General features: G+C 46.1%; 1 protein-coding gene across 1 annotated transcript; it reads right to left on the bottom strand.

Annotated features, from left to right (window-relative positions):
• Window positions 1–71: 71 nt before the first annotated feature.
• Window positions 72–12521, bottom strand: STIP1 (stress induced phosphoprotein 1). The gene is made up of 14 exons (XM_082659094.1): window positions 12429–12521; window positions 9293–9502; window positions 8646–8787; window positions 8345–8486; window positions 7473–7641; window positions 6089–6215; window positions 5894–5996; window positions 5505–5625; window positions 4442–4538; window positions 4178–4302; window positions 1663–1699; window positions 1345–1448; window positions 994–1166; window positions 72–536 (listed from the first exon to the last, which is right to left on the bottom strand). The coding sequence occupies exons 1-14, from the start codon at window positions 12435–12437 to the stop codon at window positions 464–466; spliced, it is 1632 nt and encodes a 543-aa protein (XP_082515220.1). The 5' UTR covers window positions 12438–12521; the 3' UTR covers window positions 72–463.
• Window positions 12522–12751: the final 230 nt, after the last annotated feature.

Raw genomic sequence — 12751 nt, 5'->3', positions numbered from 1 at the left:
AGGCTGTGACTCCTACAGGACATCTGCTTCAAAGCTTTTTGGCAAAAAAATCACTCAGGGACATAGCAGTGTATAACCACGCCTGACTGGCTTGTTTTATTGGAGAAGAGGACGTGGAGTTAACAACATGAAGACAGTTGGGACCTGAGGTTGGGAAGAACACCCTCCCCTCCCCTTACAAGCCCACTGCCCCAAATAAAAAATAACCAACTATGGGAGAGCAGCTGAGACAGCGACTGGGGGCAGGGGAAGGAGACCATGCGTGTGCTGGGAGGGCCCAGAGGCAGCGGCTGCACGAATACGCGAGTACAAGTCTCTGAATCTTCCTCGTACGTCTGTATAAATATATAGATACGTTGTTCACTTGTTTCCCCTTCTCTCCCTTCTGCTCCGTGCTGCTTGCCGCGGTCCCAGCTCCTCTTTCCACGTGAGGGCGAAGGGAAGGGGCACGATGAGCAAGTCATCACCGAATTGCGATCAGACCCACATCCATCAATTTCTGGATCTTCTGCGCTATCACAGGATTCTTTAAGTGTCTGACAAACAAGAGGCAAAGTTATTTGAAATGAGACAACCTATAAAAATTCTTACTTGCTCGCAGAGCAAGCCCCAACCAACACAAATCCCCCTGGACACCACCAACCAACAAGAGGTGGTAAGGGAGTCCTGGCAGAGACTGCCCAGGGGGACCCACACGGGCCTCCTCTGCCACTGTTCGGAACCTGACCAGTCCTGCTGCAAAGGAGTCCAAGGACACAGGTTTAAGCTGAGACCATTCTCCCAGAAAAACTGGTCTTTCCAACTAACCACTTAAGCCATCGCCACTAACATATATAAATGAAATCCTTCCAGCTCACCATCAACTGCCAACCCTGCAAGTAAGAATTACACTATAAATATTCCACTCAGATCACACTGCTGCCAACGTTGTGCATTCTCAATGCTTTTGTCCACCTTTTCCCTCGAAGGCCATCTGCCCCCAACCTGACTCACTCGCTGAGCGCCTGGGGGTCCTTCTGCATCTGTTCCAGGATGAGCCGCATGGCCGGGTCACTCATTATCTGCTGCACCTCAGGGTCGGCCATGGCCCGCCGCTTCACATCTTCGGGGCTGTCATGTCGGTTGTACTGGGCCATCATGCAGCGCTGGTAACCATCTGCGGCCTCCTGCATTCCGGCAAAGCCAAAAGTGGAGGGTGTTAGCACTACCTGGCTCACTGCTGCAGCAGGTCCAAGATAACAGAGGTAACTGAGGGGAAGACAGACATACAGAGAAACAGGCGAGAGGGAAGAATCAGACACATGGAGGCAGGGGAGAGCTCACTGAAGGCCAGAGGAGCCCCACCTTACAGTTGGAGTCCAGGTCGAGTGCCTTCTGGTAGACATCCATGGCTTTGGTGTAGTCTTTCATCGCTTCCAAGGCAGCTGCTTTCCGTGTATAACCCTTGACTACAGACAGAAAGGGAGAGGTGAGGCATCACCTAAAAGACACTTCTGAAAGCTGCTCTTTCAACTCTTCATCTGAACACCGTTGTTCCTCAGCCTGACACTAGCTCCTAAATGTTACAAACCCGAAAGACACACAGGCAAAGAATATGCTCTCTCCTTCTCTCAACCCTCTGGCCAGTCAGGGGACAGAGAAATAGCACAGAAAGGCACTTACTGAAGGTCGGTTCTAGCTGGATGCATTCCTCACAGTCCTAGGAAGGAAAGGCAAAAAAGAATTAGGCTCATTCCTTTAGAGGAGCTACCCTAGGGCAGACTGATCACTTGGAATTACAAATCTAACTGTTCACCCAGGGCCATTACAGAACATTCTGCTTTTGTTCTAATGCTTCTCTCTCTTTTTTTTTTTTCTTTGCGGTACACGGGCCTCTCACTGTTGTGGCCTCTCCGGTTACGGAGCACAGGCTCCGGACGTGCAGGCTCAGCGGCCATGGCTCACGGGCCCCGACTCTCTGAGGCATGTGGGATCTTCCCGGACCGGGGCACGAACCCGTGTCCCCTGCATCGGCAGGCGGACTCTCAACCGCTGCGCCACCAGGGAAGCCCTGTTCTATGTTTTACAAATTTTTATTGGAGTATAGTTGATTTACAGGTGCTATACACGTGTACAGCAAAGTAGATCCGTTATTATATATACAGATATCCACTCTTCTTTAGATTCTTTTCCCACAAAGCCATTACAGAGTACTGAGTGGAGTTCCCTGTGCTATACAGTAGGTCCTTATTACTTATCTATTTTATACATAGTAGTGTGTATATGTCAATCCCAACCTCCCAATTTATCCCTCCTCCCTCTAGTGCTTCTGTTGTTCCTGGCAGCTTGGTAATTTAACAGCAGGCCCAGCAAAAGGAGAGTAGAGAAGTAAGGAAAGCAGAACTAGAAGGGATAACAAATCCATATCATGGACCATCTCATATAAGGGGGCTGGGACTCTTCAAAAGGCTAATGTTATGATTAAAAAAAAAAAAAAAAAAAAGGAACACCCCCCGCCCCGCCCCAAAACCGAAAAGGTAGGGAAACTTCTAGTTTGAGAAACTAGAGGACATGACCACCAGATGAAACGAATGGACCTTGATATTGCCAACTTTAAAACTTTATTTTTAGACAACTAAGGAAATCTGAACATAGACATACAGCAGATGACATTATAGCCTGAGTTTTGCTATTATTAGGTGGCTAATAATATTGTGACTGGACAGGGAGAGTCACTTCAGGAGATGTATGCTCAGGAATTCAGAGGTCAAGTGCCAAAATGTATCATTTCCTTTCACAAATGGTTCGCCAAAAGCATCGATGCTTATGGTTGAAGAAAAGGCGGAAAACATAGGTATTCTGTGTATTTTTGTCCGAAATATCTTCAAAACATAAAATTACGGAGAAAAGAATGCTATGCAGTGTAGTGTGTGCGCTGAGGCCCAACCAAGAAGCTCTAAGACTGGAAGCAATTCTACTCATTCTTTCCTCCCATTTGCAGATTGGCAAAGTCCTGTTCCACCTCTCAGGTGACTAACAATGTTATTCTTTGCTTTGCAAACCAACTTGCTTTTGACATTCCCCTTGTGCAGTCCCACCAGCAGCAGTGATGTCTCTAGGCCAGATGGACTGAGAAGATAGTGGCATCAAACAAAACCATCATGGACTCAGGTACTGATGTGTCTAGATAGGTAACATTTTGTCTAGTTCCCACAAGATAGTCCAGGTTTATCTCCCAGAGGACAGTTTAAACATCACCAAGAGGCACAGAGTAGCTCATGTTCAAGAGAGCTGTGGAGAGTAACTCCTTCAGTATTGAACATTATCATATCTGACCATACTTGATGTTACTGACAACAGCAGATCTATCTAACTGGAGTATGGAAGAAAAGAATGGTAAAGCTGCTGTGGAAGTTAAGGCAGTTCCTCAAAAAAATTAAACACAGAACTGTAGTACTTCCACTGTTGCATAAAATACTTGAAAGAATTGAAACCAGGGACTCAAACAGGTATCTGTACACCCATGTTCACAGCAGCATTGTCCAGAACAGCCAAAAGGTAGAACAACCAATGTCCATGGATGGATGGATAAACAAAAGGTGGTCTACACAATGGAGTATTATTCAGCCATGAAAAAGGAAGTGTGACACATGCTACAACGTGAATCTTGAAGACATTATGCTAAGTGACATAAGCTAGACACAAAAGGTCCAATACTGTATGATTCCACTTACAGGAGGTCCCTAGAGCGATCAAATTCAGAGAGACAGAAAATACAACAGTGGTTGCCAGGGGCTGGGGCGTTAGTGTTCAGAAAACGCAGTTTCCATTTGGGAAGATGAAAAAGTTCTGGAGATGGATGTTGGTGACGGCTGCACAACAATGTGGATGTACTTGATGCCACTCAACCACACACTTAAAATGTTAAGAAGGTAAACAACAAAAAATGTAAGGAAGGACAAAGAGGAGGGAAAAGGATCTACTTTCCCCAATACTCCCAACCACGAATAAATCCACAGGCCAGGACAGGGTAGACACAGGCCCTGTATTTTTACAAATTTCACATGTACATCACCACCTTGAATCTATGATCAAAATAAGAACATCAAGCTGATGCTGATGAAAACATGGAAAGAGGAAAACACATTCCTCATGCACAGGTTACGTTAACAGCTGCTCTGCATTCCCAGAGCCTCACCTTGAGTGCCAGCTGGAACTCCAGAAGTTTGGTGTAGCAGGCAGCTCGATTGCTGTACAATTTGGCATCTTTTGGGTTCCGTTTGATGGCTTCTGTATAATGCTTCATGGCCTGGGGATAGTCCCCTGAACATGGAAAAGACAAACTTAAAAAATAAAATAAAGCACACCACCAGAGCGCATCTACCCCACAGTCAGCCAAGGCACAGAAAGCACCATCTACACTGCTCTTATCCAAAAGTTCCATCATCTGAGCTGTAGGTACCTTTCTGAAAACATTCATTGCCTTTGTTCTTTTCCTCCAAGGCCAGGTCAGGGTTTATGTAGGCCAGCCGCTCTTGCTCTTTCAGGATTTTCTCTGCCTAAAAAAATTATTAATTCTTGGAACAGTCATTTAAACTCTCATAAACATTGGGCTAATAAAAAGTCTGATTAGAATTTCAATTTTCACAGTAGCAAGATTTAACTTTTGGTTTAATAATTTTATATTCCTTACAAACTATGTATAGCTTAAGTAAGCTACAAACATATATTGTACAGCATAAAGGATATAACCAGGGGGCTTCCCTGGTGGCACAGTGGTTGTCTGCCTGCCAATGCAGGGGACACGGGTTCGTGCCCTGGTCCAGGAAGATCCCAAGTGCCGCGGAGCGGCTGGGCCCATGAGCCATGGCCGCTGAGCCTGCGCGTCCGGAGCCTGTGCTCCGCAACAGGAGAGGCCACAGCAGTGAGAGGCCCGCATACCACAAAAAAAAAAAAAAAAAAGAAAAGAAAATAACCGATATTTTATAATATCTTTAAATAAAATATAATCTATAAAAATTTTGAATCACTATGTTGTACAACTGAAGTACAATTTTGTAAACCAACTTTACCGCAATTCAAAAAAAAAATTTTATATTCCTCATCATCAAGGTGTACGTACTATGAAGCAGAATGAACGGTATTGATGTATACTTGGTACGAAGATATGACCTATATGAAAATGATATATGTATTGACAGTTCAATTTTCTGCCTAATCTTTCTGTGAATAAAATCACTCCCCTACATAATTTGGTTGTATAAGGTAAGAAAAAACTTAAATTACAATAACAACCACAACACTGTCAGAGCACTGACCCTCAACATCAACGAATTTATGGTGGAAACCTTGGCCGACAAAAAAGGCACAGCAGAAAAACTGAGTTATTCCCTACGTGTTGTCATCATTAAGTGACAGGCGCAGCATCATATACAATGACCAAAGACAACAGATTTGTCATTAAATAGTAATGACTACAACAAATAAAACAAAAAGTAGCAAAACATCCCATATCCCCTACCCACCTGTTGGCATTTCTTGAGCACATCTGGGGTTCGGTGCTCTGCCAGAGACTTGTTGTAGAAATGGATGGCATCCTTGTACTTTTCTTCTTTGAAATAGGAGTTGCCAATTCGAGCGTAAGCTCTGACAAAGACAAGAGAAAAAAGAATTTGCTAAGGGCAGAACACAGACAAGGTCAGCCCCTGCAGAGAAAAAACCATCTGCAACCAACTAGACACAAGGCCCACATCACTGCCCCAGGCACCACGCCCTTCCAACACCTTCCGTCTAGGATCCTGCAGCCTCCTTTCCAGCCCACGGCTAACACAGTATGCTGTGCAGCCAGCAGCCCCCTCTCCATGCAGACACGGAACCCTCCACACCGCTCAAGGCATTCCCAGGTCAAGCGTACTTGGCAATCTGTCGGTAGTCTTCTCGGTTTTCTCGCCCCACTTCAATGGCCTTCTCACAAAGCTCCCGGCATTTACCATAGTCGCCCTTTTCGAAGTACACGGCTGCCAGGCAGGAGGGTCAAAAAGGAAGAGTCAGCCCATGCCTCACCCCCAGGACCACGTAACAACTCCTGCACCTGTGTCCTGGGTCTCACCTGCTTGGTTGGTTATGTAAGTCATGTTGGTGGGGTCCAGGTCCTTGGCTCTGTCATAGTGTTTCAAGGCTGTGTCAAAGTCTTTCTTCTTATAGGCTTCATTCCCCAGCTCTTTTTCTTTCAGTGCCTAGATGAGGTGTGGGAGAAGTCAGTGCTGAGCACATCTAACCAGACGGCAAAGAGAGCAAGGGCCTGTGACGTCACAGGTACTACGCAGCATACACAACTAACAAGGCTACAGAAGCAGGTTCTCCACACCCACAGTGAAGTATCAGCTGTTAGAATGAAAAATTATAAACTTTCATCTCTGCTTCCTCTGAAACTCCCCCTATCCCACCTACTCTCCTGGATCTTTCTCAGCAAGTGAGGGCTTCTTCAGGGGAGAGGAAATCCCTTCAGCTTGAAAGAACTTCAGAGAGGACAACATAGTTCTGTGCTAGGTTTGATTCTGAGAGGCTGAGCAAGTTCGGTTTCTGTCGCATGCTGTCTCGAGGTCTTAGCTGTCAGGCAACACCCGCAGAGAGCGTGAGGAGCAGAAGGGGCCGTCCTGGCGGCAGGAGTCTTCGGCAGAGCTCACTACCACCCACGTTATAGGGCCTTTTTCCAGCTTTGAGGCACCATGAACAACCAACGCTTACCCATTTAAAGGTACTAAATTTGGCAACAATCTGCTGTTCCCATTTATAAGAGGGGAAATAAAATCGTTCAGGCACATGCCTCCTGCTCTGGAAGACTGAAAGTTGTTCACTTAGCAACACAGACAACTTTCAACTACACACCACGTCCAACAAGGAAACAGAAGCATAAGGAATGATAGACAGCATTCTTCCGGATCTCCGCAAGGACAAGGACCACACACAACTTTACTGGCTGGCCCTGGCTGACTTCCACATTGCCAGAACCACAGCGGCCGTGGGACTATGGACTAGTAGCTTCCACTGCCTCAAGACTTTGAGATACACGATTCCTATGAAACCGCTTGTTACGTGGACCTTTTAATATACTATTTTATTTTAAAAATATTTACTATTTATTTATTTCAGCTGCACTGGGTCTTAGTTGCGGCACGTGGATTCTTAGTTGTGGCATGCAAACTCTTAAGTTGCAGCATGCAAGCAGGATCTAGTTCCCACCAGGGATCGAACCCAGGCCCCCTGCACTGGGAGCACAGTCTCTTACCCACTGGACCACCAGGGAAGTCCCCTGACCATTTTAATTAACAACAGTAACTTTAGCACATACTGAGCATTCAAAAAACAATCACAGCCAAGGAAAGCCTACAGATGGTCCCACCTGACACACATATTTCTAATTGACTTGGCTGTTTCTTCTAAATTCATGATAGTAAACAGTGCTAAAAAAAAAAAAAAAAAGAGCGAGACACCTGCTTCTTATTCTCTGGAAGATCTTCTTCCATTGGCTCTGGTTTTGTCTCCTTTCTGGGAGGAGGCGGCGGTGGAGGTGTCACAACTTCCTCTTCTTCATCCATACCACCTAGATCGACCCCAAGGAGGACGCTGAGAGTAGTCATGATCCGGGGATCTTGCAATTTCCTAGTATTGGTTAAAAAAACAAAAAAACAGCACTTAGTCCTCTCCACAACTGATCTTAAACCCCATTTACTGCTAAAGCCCAGATTACTGTATATAAAAGCTTCTCACCCATGAGAAGGTTCCTAGATCCTGTACTAAAAGTTACAAATGGGGAATACTCAACCCTTCAAATATCCATATAAAATGAGGTAACACAGACCAAATTTATTTCTTGAGGCCAGCAGATACACAGAGAAATGAGTTATAGATACACTTTGTCTGATCTCAGGAGCCAGAGGGATTCAGACAGTCACAGATAGCAGTACAAGGTTTGGAGAGACCTCTTTAGATCTGACATCCTTTCAACCTTGCGTTTCCACTCCAATATACCAACAGAGAGAGGGGGTCCTATGTGTAAAGAAAGGATAGGGTTGGTGCTAGGTCAGCATAGGAGGAGAGCAGTGAAGAGGCAGAGGAGGGTTAGAACAAACACTCCAGATTACTCTAATATATACTCTCCCTGACCCTTTCTAAAAATACAAATAATAATAAAAAAAAACAAATAAACAGTAACCAAAACAATAAACTCCTACTGCTCTTTGGAGAAAAAACAAAGGGAGAAACCCTGCAGTCCGGTCGAGGGAACCGCCTGCCACAGGATCCCAGGAAGAAAGCACAACGTTCATGTCCATTTCCAGAGACAAACGGTGCCGCCTTGACTTACGTGCCCAGGTCGGAGGGCTTGTTCCGCAGCTGCTCTATCATTTCCCGGTAGGTAGGATCAGCGAGCAGAATCTTTGTCCTGGGATCACTCTCCAACTTCTGGTATAGATTAGGCATGTTGAAAGGGTTCATGAATTTCCTCTCTGTTTCAAACAAAGGAAAGCACATCACTAGGAGTCAGTTACTATGCCCACACAGCCTACTAGACCAACACTGGGGGATGGGGGAGCCTCCAAGTTAATCCCAATTAAAAAATAATAGTAAATAAAAGGAGAAGAGCAGTATACGTGGTGCCTGCCTACCTGCCAACCGGGCCTCCATATTCTGTAACCCTTCTTTGAGCTGAGGGTTGTTTGCTTCATGTTTTAAACCCTCCTCATAGGTTTGCTTGGCTTCTTCAAATCGGTTTAAGAACTCAAGAGCTGCTGCTTTTCGAGAATAGCCCTTAAACCAGCAAAGAAAAATACCAAAATGAAAGACACCTAGCGGTAAATTACTAAGATGAACTCAAAAAAATCTATTTTACATTTCATGAAACAAAATGGGTATTCACGTGAAGGCCTAAGAAAAAACAGAAAGAGGAGCAGGATACAGCAATGGTGTATCATCGACCCTGTAGAACACAGCCTAATATCTAAGGTGCACACCTGCCCCCTCCCAGTTCATCTTTCGACCCTAAGTGTTGTCAGAATTTTGGGTCGTGTTTTCCTTCCTAGCAGTACAAAAAATAAGACATGTCTTAACCAATGGTACCTCAGATTTGATGAAACATGCCACCACTCTGAGAAACAATCTCAAACAGGTAGGAAGAATACTGGGGGGAGGGGAATAATCAACTATGAGTCTCTCGGGATAGGCAACTAGGCAAGCCAGGAGGGCTGGTATTTAAGAACTGCCCCCCAAAGGCGTTTCTGGGCACCTGAGGAGCCCCAGCGCGCACACAGCTTACCTTGCCCCAGTCAGGCTTCAGGTCCACGGTTCTGCAGCCGTCCTCGTAAGCCTTCTGGTAGTCTCCTTTCTTGGCATAGGCTGCGGAACGATTGCTGTAGAGCACGTGGTTCTGGGGGTCTAACTTAATGGCTTCCGAGTAGCACTGCAACGCGTCATCGATGTTGCCAGCACTCAGGGCCTTGTTGCCCTTTTCTTTGAGTTCATTTACCTGAGAAGAAAAGGAACCAATATAGTTTCTCTCCATAAAATGTCTCTTTAGTCCCAATTTCTTAGGGGATACTCATTCCTTTCCGCAGCTATTGACAAACAGGTTACTTTATGGATCAGAAAAGAGAAATCACAGATTCATTAATTTACATTTCCCACACCTTTGGGAACCAGCAAGGAAAAAATAACCAGGAAGAAGCGGCCTGACACTGTTCTTTGCTGGCTCCCCTGTGGATCAGTGAGAACTCCAGCCACTCTTCCAAAAGTCTCTACTTTGAGCTGATGAAGCCACTCTAGAACATACTCATGAGTTCCTTTTGTGGAAAAACAAATTCATTTGCCATGGAGTTCCACAGTTCGAATGATAAACTGGACACAGGCCGAGTTACTCCTCACAGGAAGAGGCAACCAAGAAGGAAGTGGACTGAGCTTGCACTGATACATGCTTCAGCAACCTGCCGGCTCCAGGAGCATCAAGACGCTCACCTATGATCAAAGAACAATCTGTTTCCACTTACAGATGTGGTAACATGTCACAACACGATAGATTACTAGTCTGTTCCTTAACGGGTAAAGGAAAGCTAGGAAAAAAGTTTTTGTCATGCTTAAGTATTAATATGCTACTAAAAGAATGAAGAAGAATAAAGAAACACTATTTGTGGTTCAATCCACTATCCTCTCAAATATCTGGAATGAAAACAGCAGGAACGCATCAAAACGTTTAATAAAGTGACCCTGGCCCTATCAGAACAGGATCCTAATTAAAGGGCTTCTCCTAACCAGGAAGCCCTACAAGAGGGGAGGGTCATCCCTCAAATGCATACACACTTGGAGAGACTAAGCTGTGTCCCTCAAGACACAAAGTCATTCTTTCTTGGTACCTATCATCTGCCCATGACCCAGTGTACTGATGCAAGAAAGAGTTCTGTTATGAGAAATGACTTTGAAACCTTGAGGCACACCAATTCGGAACCTCCACCAACCAGAGATCTTAGAGAGACAAGCTCTATGAGAAAAAAGGAAAAGAAACTACCAAGACGCTGGCCAGAAGGCAAAAAGTTTAAAAACTCAATACCACGCGGCAGCTGAGAACAGCTAGGTGAAGTTCTTGCCTATCCTACAGAACATCTTCCAAACTGGGCACCTACCTGCAGTAGGTCAGGAAATCAAGTTCATACACAACCAGCACTTTAAAACATCAAATGGAATAGAAAATGTCAGCATGTGGTATGTATAATACAGTAAGTTGTTCTGACATGTTATACAGTTGTATATCTGTATTGGGTCAAATTTTAAAAGTTTATCACTATGAGATTTATTTGAAAGGTGCTTAGTTTAAAAAACACAATTTTGGACACTCAAATTTGTCCAACTTTAGGAATATTTCCTAAAACTGAAACACGGATCTCAGAATAATAATTTTAAAAAAAGCTACATATTGAATGGGGGCAAGACAGTAGGTTCTAACACACCTGGAGTAAAATGCCAGGCCATTTGTACAACAGGCATGGTAAACGTGCAGTCCCTGAGTTTAGTCACTCACAGTCTACCTGTACCTACACTTCTACAATGGGCAATTGCGATTAAGAAAAATTTTTTTCCTCTTTTGATAATGGCGGGATGAGAGCTTTTCTTGAATTTAACACAGCAATGTGTTTCTCACATCAGCCCTCTGTCTCTTGTCTATATCACAGCCTAATGAATCCCAGATACAATTTAATTATCACAAGAGCTCAAAATGTTTATTAACCTCTCCGTTTCCACTCTAATTTTTAAAAATTTAGCGAAGAGGCCCCAGGTTTGGCTAAAAGAGTAATACCTATACTAAGGCAAAAGGTTCGACTTTGTAGATCACACCTGAACACCCGAGCTGTCCCCCCACTCCCCCCAGTCAATCTTTACAGACTAATAACAGCTTCCAATTGAATAAAACCTTACTGGGCTTTTCACAACTCTCAGGCCACAGAGGGTACAATTAAGTCACTGAAAGCAACTAGCAGCAGCTTCAAACTCGGCCCCCCAACAATGCCGAGAGGAGTTAAATAACTTACTGCTTATCTGTATATTCTAAATTTTCTAAGCACTAATTCCTCCTTCTGCAATTTGAAACCGAAGTTTTGTAAGTATCAGTCCTGTTACTCTTGAATCGCACGCACACAGAAAGAAAAACGAGGAGGGGGAGGGGCCTCACATACGTTTGTAAAAACACTGGTAGGGATGAAATTCATTCCAAGGACTTTTGCTGCACCCTCCCCTTTCCTGCATCATGAAAAGAAGTCGGCCTGCTGCTCGTCATACCTTCACTAAACACTCTTCCATCCCGGCCTTTTCAGATGCAGAGAAGTAGGATTTTCCCTACTTCTGGCTACTAAGTCCATCAGCTACTTCCAGTGTATTCCCGTCCCCGCTCCCCGAATTCCTCCAAGTTAACTGTGCCAAGTCCTGGGTAGTCTCTTCGTCCGCAATCTCTGATCCCCCTTTCAGATGACGAACTTCCAGAGGTTGACCCGATCCCTCCTGCCTTTCGCAAGGCCCCTCGCCCACCTCCATCCCTCCCAGCGCCTAGGGCGCCATCCCCCTGCTCAGCCTGGACCCACTTCCCGAGAGAGCTCCGGAGTCCGGCCGCGGCTCCTCTTCCCGCCGCGAACCGGACTTATGCCGAACTAATACGTCTTCCAGCCCATCTCGCCGAGTCGGGTGGCGACAGGCACTGAGCCGAACCCGCGCTCCCCAGAGCCAACCCTCGCTCCCCGCCCGCCCGCCGCGGCCCTCACGCCCTCGCCGCCTCAGCTGCTCCGGCGGCCCCGGCCCCCACCCCGGCCGCCCCGGCCGCCCCAATCGGGCTCCCGCCCCGCTCCTCCACCCGCGGCCTGGCCTCAGCGGCTCATCGAACGGCCCCGGGCCTTAGCCCGCCCCTCCCCCTTCACCTGCTCCATAGCCCGGCCCGGAACCCAGTTGAATAGACTCCGTCCGCTCCGCGTTCCCAACCGCACGCGCCGCCTTCTGGAACCTACTAGAAGCTGCCGGGACCCCCAAATCCCGCCCCTTCCTCTCTGGCTCACTGGTCGCGCTCCTCCAGGCGTCTTTCTGAGCTTTTCTACTATTGGCTTGAAGTCTAGCCCATCATCTTTGCTTCTCTCTCATTGGACAATATGGAGAACCCTGCCTCCCCCGCATCTCGGGATTGGGCGTTCCCCTAAAAGCTCCGCCCAACACAAGCTCTATGATTGGAGGGAAGGGCAGACCTCTG

This window comes from Grampus griseus (assembly GCF_964374135.1).
Source record: "Grampus griseus genome assembly, chromosome: 8".
Lineage (NCBI taxonomy): Eukaryota > Metazoa > Chordata > Mammalia > Artiodactyla > Delphinidae > Grampus > Grampus griseus.
This window is presented reverse-complemented; position numbering and strand designations above follow the sequence as displayed.